General features: G+C 47.3%; 1 protein-coding gene across 4 annotated transcripts in view; it reads left to right on the forward strand.

The window, feature by feature from the left end:
• Positions 1-8,725: 8,725 nt before the first annotated feature.
• Positions 8,726-18,641, forward strand: part of LOC140385202 (14-3-3 protein zeta/delta) — a 42,041-nt gene continuing 32,125 nt past the window's right edge. The window contains exons 1-2 of one of the 4 annotated variants that reach the window (XM_072467097.1): positions 8,726-8,899; positions 9,425-9,912. In XM_072467097.1, the coding sequence (XP_072323198.1) occupies positions 9,619-9,912 (294 nt within the window). In that variant the 5' untranslated portion in view covers positions 8,726-8,899; positions 9,425-9,618. The remainder of the gene's footprint in view (positions 8,900-9,424; positions 9,913-18,641) is intronic. The other 3 variants (XM_072467099.1, XM_072467098.1, XM_072467100.1) reach the window with 3 other exon arrangements.

An 18,641-nucleotide genomic window follows, 5' to 3' on the forward strand; every position in this document is an offset into this window, starting at 1 on the left:
TTATCAATCTCTTGAACATTAGAGTTGCTATCATTGTATTCATCATCAATGTCTTCCCACTCATTCTCAGTATCCTCGAGGATCAGGGAGTTGACCACCGGAATCATTTCAGAAGCCTGAAACGGTTCACCAAGTACCTCTGGAGCAAGCTTCTCTAAGATTGGTACGATGTTGTCTGTTTCTAGCCTGTTCAGTGGTTGGTCCTCCATGGTATCCGCAACTGCGATCTCAGTTTTTATTTTGGAGTGCGCCATCTCAGAGCTCCCGCCCTTCTCAGTGTCCAGCGCGGTCTGAGCGTCCCCCCGTGACTAGCTCGTCATTCCTTCCAAACCACCGGAGTAGTGCTTCTTAGGCCTTTTCATTAAGCCCTTTGCTCCTGCAAAAAAGATCAGCGAGCAGTTCATATTGGTCTTCATCTGTCTCACCTTCCACGCCATTGCTTTCCGCATCCTCTTCGAAGTCTGCAATGATTTCTCCTGTAAAATACAACATTGCACACGGAATTATGTGTTCACTCAGGAGGTCGCCAAGTTCAGCATTGAGTTTGGCTGCCGAATGTTTGCTTAACACTCCACGCTGTGGAACTTCAGGAGGACTGAAGAAATTAAAGAACGATTCATTTGGTACAGTTTTTGTACTGTTCTGTGAGTGCTTCAACCTTTGTGCTTCGGTTTAGTTTCAATTGTTTTCAACGTGACATTTCCCCCCTTCCCCAGTCGATCTTACAGCCTGTGCGCCCCATGATTTCTGGTTCATCAAAAAATGATTCAAGCGGCCGCGAATCCATCTAATGTACTTTTGTGATCACCTCGTTTGTGAAATGCCCATTGGGCTCGAGCTTAAATTGCAGAGTGAAGCTCCTCGGCTTCTCACGCTCTGAACATTTAACATTCACACCTTGTCGGACGTAGATCAGGAGCTGCAGGAGGTAGAGGAAGCCTCAGTGGGGGAGTTGAAGGATAAGTGGGAGGAGGAGCTGGGCGAGGAGCTGGATGAGGGCTTGTGGGCCGATGCCCTGGGCAGGGTGAATTCCTCCTCATCATGTGCCAGGCTCGGATTAATCCAGTTTAAGGTGGTGCATCGGGCACATATAACGGCGGCAAGAACGAGTAGGTTTTTTGGGGTGGAAGACAGGTGCCCGAGGTGTGCGGGGAGTCCGGCGAATCATGCTCATATGTTTTGGGCATGCCCGGCTCTTAATGGATTCTGGCAGGGGTTTGCGAGGGTGATGTCTAGGACTTTGGACGCTCAGGTGAAGGCGAGCCCAGCGGTAGCGATATTTGGGGTGGCGGAGGATCCGGGAGCGCAGGAAGCGAAAGAGGCCTTTGCCTCCCTGGTAGCCCAGAGATGGATTCTGTTAATGTGGAGGGAGTTGAAACCCCCGAGTGTGGAGACCTGGGTTAGCGATATGGCGGGGTTCCTCAGCCTGGAGCGAATAAAGTTTATCTTGAGAGGGTCCTTGATGGGGTTCTCCCAGCGGTAGCAACCTTTCCTTGACTTTCTAGGGGAGCAGTAAGTGTCAGCAGCAGCAGCACTCCTGGGGGGGGAGGGGAGGGGGGTTCAGTGGGGGGGGGGGTACTGTTGATAGATATAATGTGAGTTGGGCATGGAGACAAAACCCACCTTGTTCTGTTTTTTAAAAAAAATTCTGTTGTGTAAGTAGTTTCATTGTAAGCTTTGGGCTATGTTTATTGTTATTTTCTATTACAATCTGTATTTCTATTTTTGTTATGAAAAAACGCTCATTGGAAAAACTTTTATAAAACATTTATTAAAAAAAAGCATTCACATCTTGTAGATGCTGTAATGTAGCCATCTGGGATGGGCACTTACAGAGGATCCCGGGAAATATGGCCATCTGCAAAGGACCATGGGAAATATAGTCAACCCAGGATTCAGACGCTCAGAGCTTATGTATATTGGCAACTCAGATAACTAGACGCTATCGAAACCCCCATCTACTTTGCATTCTAATGGCCCATTTCCCCAGAACAAAAGACCTGTACTCAGGTAACAGATACAGAAACAGACTCATCGGCGCCACTCCCTTTGCTCAGGGAGCCCAAAACGTCAAGGTCAATGACCGCTCAGGACACGCCCTGCCATCAAGGCACCCGCCCCTTTATTGGCCAAAATCGAAGGCAGTAATCGAAGCCTGCCGAATTATTGGGTCCAAAGCTAAGGACCGCCCAAAAGAGTGCGAAATCCCAGAAGGATAAAGAGAGACACAGCCATGTGTTCGGTCTCTCTTGGCCCTGGCGCTCGGTCTCTCTTGGCCCCGACCTACGCCTAAAACCAAGTGTAGCATCACGACCAGAAGACAAGTTCAAGACCAACAATCGCTACCAGACGGATGAGCCCAGCAGGAATGAAGTCACTTCTCCAGACCCAGCCACACAAGATCCGAACAAAGGCCTTGTTTCTCTGCATAAAGCCGGGTGCCTGAAGTTAAGTACAGATTGTTGTAATGTTTTATGTTGCATGTCGAAGTAATTCTTGTGTGTAAATAAACTATCATTGAACTTGAACTAACTAACTGGTTGTTTGGTCTTTGATCGATATCCAGTAAAACCTTGTGGTGGTATCATTTGATACCTGGCGACTCTGAAAAGCAATATCATCATTAATAACTGTCACATCAGTATCCAGTTAAAAGAGCAACATTATTGTTGTCTCCGGTGCGAATTGGCAACAGTAATATGGGCTCGCCATGCTCCTGTATCATGCCACAGTGCACATGCACGTTCTTGAAGATTGTTAACCAGAATTGCGGAATGTTCGCTGGCTCTTCCATCTCTTTGTCGGATTTGTCGTCCTCCGCCTGGATCTCTTCTAAATCATCACATGTGCACACTCTGATATCTTGTAAGGATCTGTAGTATTCAGCTGGCCACCAGTCTTCTGGGAGACACAGTCGCTTAATTAATTTCAGGGATTCACATGCATCCCTTTCCTTTTTTTAAAATAAATTTAGAGTACCCAATTATTTTTTCTTCCAATTAAGGGGCAATTTAGTGTGGCCAATCCACCTAACATCTTTGGGTTGTGGGGGTGAAACCCTCACAGACACTAGGAGAATGTGCAAACTCCACACAGACAGTGACCCAGGGCCGGAATTCGAACCCGGGTCCTCAGCGCCGTAGGCAGCAGGGCTAACCACTGCGCCACCATGCCACCCATGCATCCGCTCCTATGATGGACTCAATGTCCATGTCTATAATATAAAACAGTAACATGTACCTCATGTCGCCACGGAGATCCGAAGTTCACATTCACCGAAAGTCTCCATCTTTTTTGTTCCGTCGTACACTGGCAGTCCTGCACGATCAGCGACTTTCAGCTGCACGTTTAGCTTGTGAAAAGCAGGCTCACTGAGAAGGTTGGCCCTCGCTTACTGTCAAAGTTGCATCGTAATGATAGCTATTTAGCAACATCATCGATTTCCATCTGGTTTTGATGGTTTCCGACGAGTTCTTACTAGCTTTGTTCTTTTTTGAAATTGTGTCTTCATCTTTTTTGTTCAGACTCTTCTGGTTCTTCGATGTAATGAGATCGATGAAGAGCTGTTCGTCCGGATGTATCGCATCAACCATATTTACTTATATGGTCCATTGTAGGATGCGCAAAACACTATTTCGCAAAATGCCTAATATGGCCGCACCTGGAACAGACTATTTCAAAGGCCGGACATTGCCATGGGCCATGTCGAGTGCCACACTTTTGGCACAAGATGGCAGCTCCTGCCAGCAACTTAAACTGGCCGCCCACACTGATATGTTTCTTCATGACGTGCGTCACAGCACTAATGGCACTGGCAACTTCCTCCGAGGTGGCACCAAACTATTCCGAGCAGAATGTGCTGCTTTGCTGTGCAGCTACCTCGCTCGCCTGGCAAATCTTTATTGCTTGTTCCAATACCAAATCTTCATCCCGCAGCAACCTCTCACACAGCTCATCATTTGATACACCAAAGGCAATTTGGTGGCGGATCAGAGAAGATTTCAGGCTACTGAAGTTTCATGACTGGGCCTTCAGCCTCAAGTCAGTGACAAAACTGTTGAATGATTCACCAGGTTTTTGGGTACACGTATGGAATATGTAACTCTCAAATGTTTCATTCTTTTTGGGGGAGCAATGTTGATCAAAGTACCCAATGACTTCATCGTATCTCTTGCTATCGACTTCATTGTCAAAAGCAAAAATATTATACGTGTCAATTGCGTGTGGATCTGCTACTGTTAGTAGCAACGCTATTCGCCTTTCGTCAGTCTGCAGGCCTAGGTCTAAAACATATAATTTGGACTGCTGTTTGAAGAGTCGCCAGTTTTCGTCTACATTACCGGATTCTTAAAGCTAGTGGGGGCTTTCAGTCCGTTGAGCTCGGGTTTCAGTGTCTTTTACTGTGTTGAGTCGCCAAAGGCTGCAGTTCACCAGGTCAATCCTTCTGCCGAATTCTTAAATTTGTCACTGCCATCGTTATCTTCAAATCTTCAGCACTCTGGTACCATGTTGTGTACGGTGTTTGATGTCTAGCAAGGAACGACTTGTGACTTGTCCAAATAAAGGAACTTTATTAAATCACATGTGGTAAGATAACGATCTGATACAGAGCAATTATCATGGAGTTTCTTTATACTCCCCTGGAACTACCCCTATGCACGACTGTCCTCATGTACGTCTTGTAACCATCTGTCGATCACCGGATGTGCCCACACTTACATCTGAGTGCCTTGTCACGTGACCACTGTCTCGAGACTGCATGATGGATCTGTAACGCCACCTGCTGGTTGGAGGTCGCACCACCAGCTATCTACAATATTGCTTACAGGCATATTGCCACAGGAAACGTCTGGAGTGATGGTGGGGGAGGGTGGGGGGAGGGAGGGCTGTTGGTGAAGGAGTTGTTAAACAATAGTATTATGAAACTGGGAAAAAGTAACAGGATGAACCACTATAAATCAAAATAAAACAACCTTGGAATATAAATATCCTCAGTTTTCATTCTAGTTTGTGAATGAAAACAACTCAAAGGCAATTTGTGGAGACCAGCAATTTGTGCCCATGTCCTGCCCAATACTGCCATGAACCATTTTCTTTTGCAGTTGTAGAATTCAGCGAGAATTCTGGAGATGGCCTACTGTGGAAAAACTTGCAAATGTCAGATTAGCAGCAGGCAAATGTACCCCCCTTCGCCACCCACAACAGGATTTCAGAAAACAGGAAGGGCCCAATGACTTTGTGGCCAACATTTATCCCTGAAACACACTGCTGAAACAAGTTAACTGGTCATTTATTTCATTCCATTTGTGAAATCTGGCCGTTGGGTTTGCTACATTTCAAAAGCTACACTTGATTGTCTGTGCAGCACTTTGGGATATCGCAAGGACAGGAAAGGTCTATATACACGGGTGTCCTTTCCTTCCGGTGTGGTATCAATATGCTTCAAAGAAATGGTGAAGGAGTGTGTCATAATATGCACCCATGCACATCAGGAGGTAAAAGCAGGCAGTGACAGACACCCAGGTGAGCCAATCAACATACAGAACAGAACACGACCAATCAGCAGACAGAACATCAGAGGGGGGCTTCCAACTATAAAACACACGAGGCATCACCACTCTGCCTCTTTCCACTGGTGACAACTGTAGTGACAGTCAGGGTGTACAAATCATCCAACACCTTCTACACGTGGATCAGAGCTAGCCTGGTCTAGATAGTTAATGTCAGTTTACTTCGAGTAGTAGAGAGTCAACCCACAGGCAGCTGTGTGCTTCGTTTCTGAAGTTCAATAAATCTTATTGAACCAACGCCTACGTTTGGTGTATGCGTGACCATTTAACTGCATGGTGTTGCAGTCTGTGTTACCCCAGGGTGAATAACACGACAGAGTGAAGGTGGGGAGAAACGTCTGTTTTAACTTCAGGTGCCTGACATGTTAAAAAAAAATCTGCTGAATGGTCACCATGATCTGAAATATTAATTATCTTTCTCTCCACGGATGCTGTCTGACCTGCTGAGTATATCCAGCATTCTCCATTTCCAAATTACAAATTTTAGCTCCCAGCCTGTTTTTTAAAAAAGTGACAGCCAGAAGGCACTGCATCATTTTTTTGTTGGAGAGCAGGTTACACCAAGCAAAAGTGGAAATATACACTGAAACAGTAAAGTCCTCAGTGGCTTGGAGGGAGTGGGGGGGGGGGGGGGGCGGGGGGTGGAGAACAGAGAATGATCTAGAAATGCTGATACACAATTCTTTAAAAGCAGCATTGCAGATGGAAAAATCAATTTGGAAAAAATACAAATGACACGCAGGCTTTTATATAGAGATACTTTCTATCAGCACCCAGCTTTGGAAAGATCACAGTGGGAATACTGTATTATGTTTTACACACCATGTTGTAAATTTACTAGGATTACAGGATGAGAGATTATAGTTAACACAAAGGATATGGAAGAAAACAGAAAGCAAGGGTTGCCTTTGCTGCAGGAGGGAAAGTTAAGGATAATCTAATAGATTGTTCAAAGGACAAATCATGGCGGATCAACATTTCTGCGGGTCAGCAAATCGATAACAAGAAGCCTCGCAAAAAAAAATTAAGATCAGTACCAGAAACTTGAAAATGTTTATCATGCAAAGGATTATTAGTGTACAGAATGCATTAGTGGCTGTTGAGCTGAGTCAGTTCTGACATTGAAGGGGCGGGTGAGGAGAGGGGAGGGGTGGGGGGGAGGTGGAGGTGGTCAGATAAACGCCTGGAGGCAAATGTTGACTGGGGCTTTCCGAGGTGGGGGAGGATAGGGGATGGGATGTGGGGCAGCCGGCGCCCGCACACGATGTCCGGATAGCCTCCACTTGCCAAATTATGCACGGCTCTGTGGCTGCCAGACAGGAATGAGGGTCTCGGGATGCGGGGTGCGTTGGGGAGAGGGGTTGGGGTGTAATTGTCGCCCTAAACAACCTGCACCTCCCCCCCCCCCCCCCCAAATCTGGCTTTGGTTAGCTGTGAAGCACGGCCGTTCTTGCTGCTGGGTGCGCTGAAGTGCCCTCATTGCCCCTGCTGTACACACGTGTAGCATTGCGCAAAAGACAGAGAGAGAGAGAGTGAGGAGAGAACAGCAATATCTCTGGCAACGCTCTCAGCCCCGAGGTGGTGCAGGGGGGCTTGACAAGTATGTGGGAGGAGGCGTTGGCGTGGGAGGAGGGAAGTGTAGCAGGAGGAGGGTAATGTAGGAGGAGGGTAGTTTAGGAGGAGGAGGGTAGTGTAGGACTAGGGTAGTGCAGGAGGAGGGTGGAAGTGAAGGAGGAGGAGAGAAGTGTAGGACTAGGTTAGTGTAGTAGGAGGGATTGTGTAGGATGAGGAGGGTAGTGTAGGAGGAGGAGGATAGTGTAGGAGGAGGAGGGATTGTGTAGGATGAGGAGGGTAGTGTAGGAGGAGGAGGGTAGTGTAGGAGGAGGAGGGTAGTGTAGTAGGAGGGATTGTGTAGTATGAAGAGGGTAGTGTAGAAGGAGGAGGGAAGTGTAGGATGAGGAGGGTAGTGTAGGAGGAGGAGGGAAGTGTAGGAGGAGGAGGGTAGTGTAGGAGGAGGAAGGTAGTGCAGGAGGAGGAAGGTAGTGCAGGAGGAGGAGGGTAATGTAGGAGGAGGAAGGTAGTGCAGGAGGAGCGTAGTGTAGGAGGAGGAGGGTAGTGCAGGAGGAGGAGGGTAGTGTAGGAGGAGGAAGGTAGTGCAGGAGGTGGGTAGTGTAGGAGGAGGAAGGTAGTGCAGGAGGAGGAGGGTAGTGCAGGAGGAGGAGGGTAGTGCAGGAGGAGGAGGGTAGTGTAGGAGGAGGAAGGTAGTGCAGGAGGAGGAGGGTAGTGCAGGAGGAGGAGGGTAATGTAGGAGGAGGGAGGTAGTGCAGGAGGAGGGTAGTGTTGGCGGAGGGTAGTGTAGGATTAGGGTAGTGCAGGAGGAGGAGGGTAGTTAGGAGGGGGTAGAGGAGGAGGGGGCAGAGGATGAGGAGTGGGTAGAGGAGGAGTGGGTAGAGAAGGGTAGGGTAGGAGGAGGAGGGTAGTGTAGGAAGAGGGATTGTGTAGGATGAGGAGGGTAGTGTTGGAGGAGGATGAGGAGGGTAGAGGAGGATGAGGATGGTCGAGTAGGAGGAGGGTAGTAGAGGAGGAGGGTAGTGGGAGATGAGGAGGGTAGTGGAGGATTAGGAGGGTAGAGGAGGATGAGGATGGTCGAGTAGGAGGAGGGTAGTAGAGGAGGAGGGTAGTGGGAGATGAGGAGGGTAGTGGAGGACGATGAGGGTATTGTCGGAGGAGGGTTGTGTATGAGGAAAGTGAGATGAGGGAAAGAGCGCCTCTTCCTTTCCTTTAATACACATAAGCCATTTAATACGTCAATCATGCCACCGTTGCCGTGGCAGCGCCTGACGTCAAGTCGCCCTGCAGCTCATTGGAGGAAACCCCGTCGCGCCGGAGAAGCCGTTCAAAGAATCAGCTGTGAGGGACGGAGGGAAACAAATCCGCCCGCCCGACCCACCACAGCGCAAAACCAAAATCCGCCCGCCCGACCCACCACAGCGCAAAACCAAAATCCGCCCGCCCGACCCACCACAGCGCAAAACAAAATCCGCCCGACCCACCACAGCGCAAAACCAAAATCCGCCCGACCCACCACAGCGCAAAAACAAAATCCGCCCCGCTCCACCCACCACAGAAATAAATCCGCCCGCCCGCCCGCTCCACCCACCACAGCGCAAAAAAAAAAATAACCCACGCCCCCCCCCCTCCTCCCCGGCGTCAAGTGAGGCGAATCGCGGCGGCTCCTCCTCACTCACTCTCACTTGACTAGAGCGGCAAGAGCGGCCACCGTGCAAGAGGCTCACTCGGACGCGCCAAGGTAGAAGGGATTAATAAAGGTAGCGGCGCTTTATGCTCATTCATTCGGGGCGGGGTGGCTAAACGGAGGCTTTCGTCGGCGGCCGGGCCTCGGGAAGGAGGGGTTTTTTTTTTGTGGGGGGGGGGGGGGGGGGGGGGTGTTGGCGAGAGGAGCCCCCGCGTGTTGTGCTCCGCTGGAAGAGCCTGGGCGAGAAAGGGAGGAAGACCCTCCTCCTCCCCCCCACGACGCCCCGCCGGTCCCCCCGCAGACAGGTGGGCTCCTCTCCACTTTGATCCCTGTGAATCGGGACCCCCCTCCCCCTCCCCCTCCCCCTCCCCCCTTGACGAGGGGGGGTCTCAGTACTTCTTAATTGTGGTATTCATCCCCCCCCCCCGCCCCCCAATGGGGAAGGGACCGAGCTTCCCCCCCCCCCACATCTCTCCCCTCTGATGTATGACTGGGGGGGGGAGACATTTTATTTTCACTTCAGCTGAATAAAATTCTAACCAAATTATTCCTCTTTCTCTCCCTCCATTTTCTTTTTCCTCCCTTTTTTTTTTTGCAGACAGTGTTGAGAGCGACAGCCAGACAAGCGCACAGACAAGACGAGCCGTCTCCTTTTTCTCTCTCTCTCCCCTTCCCCACCCTCTTTTTTTTCTTCTCTCTCTCTCTCCCTCCCTCTTGTCACACACTCACACTCTCTCTCTCTCTCTCACACACACACACGCCAGGCTCTCGCTCGAACCCTCCGCCACCGACATGGACAAGAACGAGCTGGTGCAGAAAGCCAAGTTGGCCGAGCAGGCCGAGCGCTACGACGACATGGCGGCCTCGATGAAAGCGGTGACCGAGCAGGGCCTGGAGCTCTCCAACGAGGAGCGCAACCTGCTGTCGGTCGCCTACAAGAACGTGGTGGGGGCCCGGCGCTCCTCCTGGCGGGTCATCTCCAGCATCGAGCAGAAGACCGAGAGCAACGAGAAGAAGCAGCAGATGGCCCGGGAATACCGGGAGCGGATCGAGTCCGAGCTGAGGGACATCTGCAACGATGTGCTGGTGAGGAGGGAAGGGATGGTGCCGAAACCCCATGGTGGGGGGGGGAAAACATTTGCATTGCCTGCTTTTAATCTTAAAATGTTAATTACATCTCATCCAATATGATGGGGGAGGAGGAGGGGTGTGTCTGTGTGAGACTGAAGCCTTTCACCCACTTAGCTCGCATGTGTTTCTAACCATATAAAATATAAGACACAGGACATGTCGCCATTTACAACCCCTGCACTCCTGTATACATGTCTTCTTGCATGTGTCTTGGGAGGCTTGACGGTTTTGTGGCTGGGATGGGGGGGGGGGGCTGCCTGTCTTGTTAAGGGTTTTATATAAATGGTCTGGAAATGATGCAGTCTCTGTTGTTTTAAGTGCTCTCCCTCTCTCGTTTCCCTTTCTCTCCCTAAATGGAGGAAACCTGCGGTGGTCTCGGTGTGATCCTCGTCTCCAGCTTCGGCGGGGTGGGGGGGGGGGAGATGTTACAATCCTTATTATCCAGCGACCGCAGCATTTATTTGTCTCCGCTTTGACCTTGTTCCTGCCAATCTGAACAATTTAACGCTTCCTCCGAGGGATCTGCCACTGGGATCAGCTGAATCGGACCGTATTTTTTGTGGGTGTGGGGGTGGTTTTGGAGGGGGAGGAGGAGGAGGAGGCTGTGGATTTAGGTGAACGAAACGCAGCCAGATTTTTCTCTTTGGGCGTTGCCGGCAATTAATGTCGCTGCTGCCGGCCTGGGCCTTGCAGTAAACCGCCTCTGGGCCGCGATTTTAAATGCTTTGTTTCCCAATTCAAAAGTGTTTTACAAAGAGATGCCTTTTTAAAGGGGGGGGGGGGGGGCGAATTGACAACCCCTCCCTCGCCCACTGATGACGCTGAAACTTTCCCTATTTAATCGGATTGGATTTTGTAGCAGCAAAACTAGCCCCCCCGTGCTTAACTTCGCATCTTGGCCGTCTTTAATTTTCATACATTTTACTGCTTTATTGGCAGTGTTAAGTTTGGCTTTCCTTGGGCGTGTCTTTGAAGGCCGTTGATAACGATTTCTGTTAGGTGACTCTATATAGAGAGATAATAGACTACTACGGCTGGAGGATTATTACAAATCAGTAGTTGGCTTAATCTCTGCGGCTGGTTTGTAAAGGGTGGGGCAGGGAGAGGTGACTTTGCAACCACCCTGTTTCTTTATCTTTGGATTCAGGTGAACTTTTCCTTGCAGGGTTGTTGTTGCAGTGGAGAAGTGGAAAGGAATTCTTGCATCATGAGGTCATTTCCTGCTGCTTCCCTTGCACTACCCCTGCTTTCATTGTAAAGTGCATCGGTTAGTACTTGGATCCATTTCCAAGTAGCTGCATCTGCAGCATTTGGAAAGTGAGATATTTGAAGACCTAAACAACGCGTTGTCTATCTCTTTTTCTCTCTCTCTCTCACCCCCCCCCCCCCCCCCCCCCACATACCAGAAGAATTCCATCTCCCACATGGAATATGCATAATGTACCAGAGATTGATTTGGTCTGTCCTCCGAGCTGTCAGTGCAGGTTAATTAAATGTGTTTTACATTTTTTTAGAAAGATGTTTGAAGCTAATGTCAGTGCCCTTCTCTGCTACGAGTTTCTAGCTTTTAATTTCTTGCACCTCCGGTTTCTAGCGATTACTGGTGATACTGCATCAGACCTAAACCTGAATCTGCATGGATGGTCCAACAGTACATAGAACATACAGCGCAGAAGGAGGCAATTCAGCCCATCGAGTCTGCAGTCCAAAGATGTGTAGGTTAAGTGGATTGGCCATGCTAAATTGCCCTTAGTGTCCAAAATTGCCTTTAGTGTTGGGTGGGGTTACTGGGTTATGGGAATAGGGTGGAGGTGTGGACCTTGGGTAGGGTGCTCTTTCCAAGAGCCGGTGCAGACTTGATGGGCCAAATGGCCTCCTGCACTGTAAATTTTATGAATAGTCTTTCTTTAGATTTGTTTGATGTCACTAGATTTATGGCTCATTGGTCTCAGCCCACCGCGTCTGCACTGACTCACTTAAGCCCTCGCTTCAACGCTATCCCCTTAACCCAATAACCCCTTCTAACCTTTTTGGACATTAAGGGCAATTTAGGATGGCCAATCCACCTAACCTGCACTTCTTTGGACTGTGGGAGGAAGCCCACACCATTCGAATGGACTTTATTTAGATTTGTTTGATGTCAGTAGACTTATGGCTCATTGGTCTCTGCACAGTCATGCTGTACTTGCAAAAAAAATTATATGTTGTATAATCAGCATTGTACTTTTAAAAATACTTTTGGATCAAAACTAAGTGAAGTGTTAGCTGGAATAATCAAGGTTGATTTTCTATAAGTTTTTAGAAAACATCAATTTAGGATTTAGCACTTGAATGGGGATGGAAGATTTTGTGGAACTTTGTCAGTTTTTAATTTAGCCGGACTTCTAGTTAACAGTGTACTAAAAGATTTCGGCAGCAGTACCCAGGAAAACACTGCTTGGTTCTCATTAAGCAACATTGAACAAAGAAAAAAGAAAATTACAGCACAGGAACAGGCCCTTCGGCCCTCCCAGCCTGTGCCGATCCAGATCCTTTATCTAAACCTGTCACCTATTTTCCAAGGATCTACTTCCCTCTGTTCCCCGCCCGTTCATATATTTGTCTAGATGCATCTTAAATGATATCGTGCCTGCCTCTACCACCTCTGCTGGCAAAGCGTTCCAGGCACCCACCACCCTCGGCGCAAAAGCTTTCCACGCACATCTCCCTTAAACTTTCCCCCTCTCACCTTGAAATCGTGACCCCGTGTAAGTGACACCCCCATTCTTGGAAAAAGCTTGTTGCTATCCACCCTGTCCATACCTCTCATAAGTTTGTAGACCTCAATCAGGTCCCCCCTCACCCTCTGTCTTTCCAACGAAAACAATCCTAATCTACTCAACCTTTCTTCATGGCTATCCCCCTCCATACCAGGCAACATCCTGGTGAACCCCCTCTGCACCCTCTCTAAAGCATCCACATCCTTCTGGTAATGTGGCGACCAGAACTGCACGCAGTATTCCAAATGTGGCCTAACCAAAGTGCTATACAACTGTAACATGACCTGCCGACTCTTGTACTCAATACCCCGTCCGATGAAGGCAAGCATGCTGTATGCCTTCTTGACCACTATATCGACCTGCATTGCCACCTTCAGGGTACAATGGACCTGAACTCCCAGATCTCTCTGTACATCAATTTTCCCCAGGACTCTTCCATTGATCGTATAGTCCGCTCTTGAATTCAATCTTCCAAAATGCATTACCTCGCATTTGCCTGAATTGAATTCCATTTGCCATTTCTCTGCCCAACTCTCCAATCTATTTATATTTTGCTGTATTCTCTGACAGTTCTCCTCGCTATCTGCAACTCCACCAATCTTAGTATATCTGCAAACTTGCTAATCAGACTACCTATACCTTCGTCCAGATCATTTATGTATATCACAAACAACAGTGGTCCGAGCACGGATCCCTGTGGAACACCACTAGTCACCTTTCTCCATTTTGAGACACTCCCTTCCACCACTACTCGCTGTCTCCTGTTGCCCAGCCAGTTCTTTATCCATCAGCTAGTACACCATGAACCCCACACGACTTCACTTTTTCCAACAACCTGCCATGGGCAACTTTATCAAACGCCTTACTGAAGTCCATGTATATGACATCTACAGCCCTTCCCTCATCAATTAACTTTGTCACTTCCTCAAAGAATTCTATTAGGTTTGTAAGACATGACCTTCCCTGCACACAACCATGCTGCCTATCACTGATAAGTCTATTTTCTTCCAAATGTGAATAGATCCTATCCCTCAGTATCTTCTCTAACAGTTTGCCTACCACTGATGTCAACCTCACAGATCTATAATTTCCTGGATTATCCCTGCTACCCATCTTAAACAAAGGGACAACATTAGCAATTCTCCAGTCCTTTGGGACCTCATCCGTGCTCAAGGATGCTGCAAAGATATCTGTTAAGGCCCCAGCTATTTCTTTCCTCGCTTCCCTCAGTAACCTGGGATAGATCCCATCCAGACCTGGGGACTTGTCCACCTTAATGCCTTTTAGAATACCCAAAACTTCCCCCTTCCTTGTGCCGACTTGACCTAGAGTGTTTAAACATCCATCCTTCGCCTCAGCATCCATCATGTCCCTCTCCTTGGTGAATACCGATGCAAAGTACTCATTAAGAATCTCACCCATTTCCTCTGACTCCACGCATAGATTTCCTCTTTTGTCTTTGAGTGGGCCAATCCTTTCTCTAGTTACCCTCTTGCTCCTTATATACGAATAAAAGGCTTTGGGATTTTCCTCAACCCTGTTAGCCAAAGTTATTTCAGGGCCCTTTTAGCCCTCTTTCTTGCGCATTTGAGATTTATCCTACTTTCCCGATATTCCTCCAAAGCTTCATCAGATTTAAGTCGCCTAGATCTTATGTATGCTTCCTTTTTCATCTTAGCTAGTCTCTCAATTCCACCCGTCATCCATGGTTCCCTAATCTTGCCATTTCTATCCCTCATTTTCACAAGGACATGTCTGTCCTGCACTCTAATCAACCTTTCCTTAAAAGACTCCCACATTTCAAATGTGGATTTACCCTTAAACAGCTGCTCCCAATCCACATTCCCTAGCTCCTGCCAAATTTTGTTATACTTGGCCTTTCCCCAATTTAGCACGCTTTCTTTAGGACCACTCTCGTCTTTGTCCATGAGTATCCTAAAACTTACGGAATTGTGATCGCTATTCCCAAAGTAATCACCGACTGAAACTTTAACCTCCTGCCTGGGATCATTCCCCAATACCAGGTCCTGTATGGCCCCTTCCCGAGTTGGACTATTTACATACTGCTCTAAAAAAACTCTCCTAGATGCTCCTTACAAATTCTGCTCCATCTACACCTCCAACACTACATGAGTCCCATTCAATGTTGCGAAAGTTAAAATCTCCCATCACGACCACCCTATTGCTCCTACGCTTTTCTATAATCTGTCTACATATTTGTACCTCTACTTCACGCTCGCTTTTGGGAGGCCTGTACTAAAGTCCCAACAATGTTAGTGCAGCCTTCCTATTAGCTCTACCCATATTGCCTCAGTGCTTGAATCCTCCATCGTGCCCTCTTTAATCATAGCTGTGATATCATCTCTGACCAGTAATGCAATTCCTCCACCCCTTTTGCCTCCCTCTCCATCCCTCCTGAAGCATCTATACCCTGGGATATTTAGTCGCCAGTCTTGCCCTTCCCTCAACCAAGTCTCCGTAATACCAAGAACATCATATTCCCAGGTACTAATCCAAGCCCTAAGTTCATCTGCCTTACCTGCTACACTTCTCGCATTGAAACAAATGAACCTCAAACCACCTGTCCCTTTGCGTTCATCATCTCTTCCCTGTCTACTCTTCCCCTTAGTCACATTGAGTTTATTATCTAGTACCTTACTAACTTTAGTTGCTGCCTCTTTACTGACCTCTAACTTCCTAATCTGGTTCCCATCCCCCTGCCACATTAGTTTAAAACCTCCCCAACCGTGTTAGCAAAAGCACCCCCTAGGACATTGGTTCCAGTCTTGCCCAGGTGTAGACCATCTGATTTGTAATGGTCCCACCGCCCCCAGAACCGGTTCCAATGTCCCAAAAATCTGAACCCCTCCCTCCTGCACCATCTCTCAAGCCATGTATTAATTCTGACTATTCTTGAATTTCTACTGACTGTCTCGTGGCACTGGTAGCAATCCTGAGATTACTACCTTTGAGGTCCTACTTTTTAACTTATCTCCTAACTCCCTAAATTCTGGTTGTAGGACCTCATCCTGTTTTTTACCTATATCGTTATATATGGTGCCTGTATGCACCACGACAACTGGCTGTTCACCCTCCCCCTTCAGTATGTCCTGCAGCCAATCTGAGACATCCTTGACCCCTGCACCCGGGGGGCAACATACCATTCGGGAGTCTCGTTTTCGACCACAGAAACGTCCGTCTACTCCCCTTACGTTTCACATTTGGTTGTCACAATTTTATTTATTGGAGGTTTTATTAACTAAATAGTCTAGTTGTAGTAACCAAGCGACTTTGCTTAATTCTAATTTTGATCCCTCGCTACAAGCTGAGAATTCAGTGTTTCAATCTTCATATTGATGAAGTTGTAATTTAATTTTGTGTTTTCCTGCATGCTGGAGTCATTTGGTGCATTTTGAAATTGCTTACTGAAATGTATTGTGCTGTATCACTAGATGCCAGCATTTAGAGCTCTATAATTAATTTAACTCCGCTTCTGGGGAACTATTCAGTACCCTTTTTGAATTTTCCTATAGGTATTGAGTAATTTTATGATTGGTTAGTGCTTCTTTGTATAATTTATTTCAAAACTATTTACGTATAAGTTTTGGGCTTCCTCCTATTTCTGTAGGCCTCTCATTCTACTTGGTCATGTTCCACAATTCATTCTAATCATATCAGATATGTACCTCAACCCAATTTACCTGCTCTTGATCCATACTTCCGTAATAGCCTTATCTAACAAAAATCTATTTTTAGTCTGACATTTCAATTGACTCAACTTCATAACCTTTTGGCAGTAAAGTTTTCAGTTTCCACTACCTTTTTGTAAAAAGGTAGCATTTTCCAGTTCACTTAACACAATAGTAATTTGGATTTGTATTATTGAGAGAATTTTACTGTTTTAATCATGTTTGCTTGAGTTCTTTGAGCCTTACGTTGTACATGAGCTGAGTTACATTGATTTCTCCCCTGCCCCACTTCTAATTTCTCTTTCAGCATTTTACCTTTCCCCAGAAGCTGAGTATAAAGTCTTAATTGTTGACCGTTAGTGATACTGAAGCATTGACACAGCTTCTCTATCACATCGGCGGTGCTTTTACCCTGGACCATCTCTTAATGAGACGAGGCCCAGGCTCCTGGTCGAGTGAATAGTTTGTATAAACAAGATTCCACTTCTACAGTATTTAACGTTTTCAACCATGACTTTGCATAAAGACTCTGCAGCTTTTACCAACCATGCCTGCCGAGGTCCATTAAAACAATCCGGACTGATGGGCAGATCAAATTGTAAGACGCCAGTTTTGGATATTTTTGTGCCTGTGGTACAGTAGCTCTTGTTTGGAAACGCCAATTTAATTTGGTAAACTGACGGAACCAACTCTCCTTTTATGATCTATTTACCTTGCTGCACAAGCCCTGAAGTTGTAAAACTGGCCTCTTCAGAGTGCATTTATACAAAGCTTTTAATGTGGCAAAATATTCCCCAGAGCTTCACAGGACCATTGTCAAACAAGTTGGGGCAAATGAGAAATAGCTTGGTCAAAGATAGATGAGAAGAAAGAGGGTCAGAGTTGGATGAGAAGAGAGGGGCCGAGGGGTTTAGGGAAGGAATGCCAGAGGTTGGGGCTGTAAACACGGTTCCAGCAATGGAAGGAAGTAAATCTGGTTGATCAAGGCGAGAACTGAAGCACCGATCTTGAAAGGTTGTAGGACTGAAGGAGCTTGGGGTGAGGAAAGGCAAGGCCATGGAAGGATTTGAAAACCAGGATGAGCAGTTTAAAATAAAGGCCATATGACCTGGAAGATGGTGTAGATAATGGGTGAATGGTACCTGGTGCAAGTTGGGATGCATAGAATCCCTACAGTGCAGAAAAAGGCCATTTGGTCCATCGAGTCACCACATACCCTCAAAGAGCACCCAACGTAGGCGCACTCCCCCATCCTATCCCCCAAACCCCACCTAACCTTTAGACAACTAAGGGGCAATTTAGCATGGCCAATCCTGCACAGCTTTGGACTGTGGTAGTAAACTCATGCAGACACTGGGGGAATGTGCAATGTCCACAGTCACCCGGGCCGCTGTCATGCAGCGATGTTGACCACTGTGCCGCCATGAAACCCATACTAACAGAGTCTTTGGTGAATTCGGGATGCAATACAGTAAGTCTTGAATATTTGAATCGAGGTATCAAAGGGGATGTGGATTTCTGTCCGTGTGGGTCTCTTCCCCCACAACCCAAAGAGGTGCAGGGTAGCGAATTGACCACGCTAATCTGCCCCTTAATATTGTTTTTTAAAATGAGATTTCAACAGCCAATGAGCTTGGGCATGGTTTGTGGTGGATTAAGTTGGAGGTAGGAGTGGAGTAGATGGTGATATCTTGGGAGAGTTGATGCAGAGTCCGAAGTTCATCTCTGTCAAGTAGGATACCATGGTTGAGGGGCCTGGCTTAGCCAGTGGCTAGGGAAATAGGATAATTCTTGGGGTTTGGTGAGGTGCAAATGATAGCTTTGGGTTTTTTTAAGAGGTTCACTGGAAAATGTTCGTTATCGATTTGCTGATTGTTGAAGCATGCCAAATTGAGGCAGGCGATAGGTCGTAAATTAATGAGGTAGAACTAGGTGTCAGTGGCATACCCGTGGCAGCTGATGAAAATGTGTGAGGGGAAGCATGTTGGGCCATGTATAAATCTGGGTGGGAGGAAATGTGTGGCTGTTGCAAAGAAGTTGACTGCAGGTGATTCTCTGCGTATGACAACGGATGGAAATTATTAGATGAACACAATCTTACTCAATTGGATAATGGGTCAGATTTTATTTCAACCTCTTGCATTTATAGACACTTAAGGTGGAAAGCTTCCCCAAGTGCTTTATAATGTTGTATTCTCATGATATGGACACTTGTCAAAAATAAGCATGTTAGATG

The sequence above is a fragment of the Scyliorhinus torazame genome, chromosome 11, assembly GCF_047496885.1.
Source record: "Scyliorhinus torazame isolate Kashiwa2021f chromosome 11, sScyTor2.1, whole genome shotgun sequence".
NCBI lineage: Eukaryota > Metazoa > Chordata > Chondrichthyes > Carcharhiniformes > Scyliorhinidae > Scyliorhinus > Scyliorhinus torazame.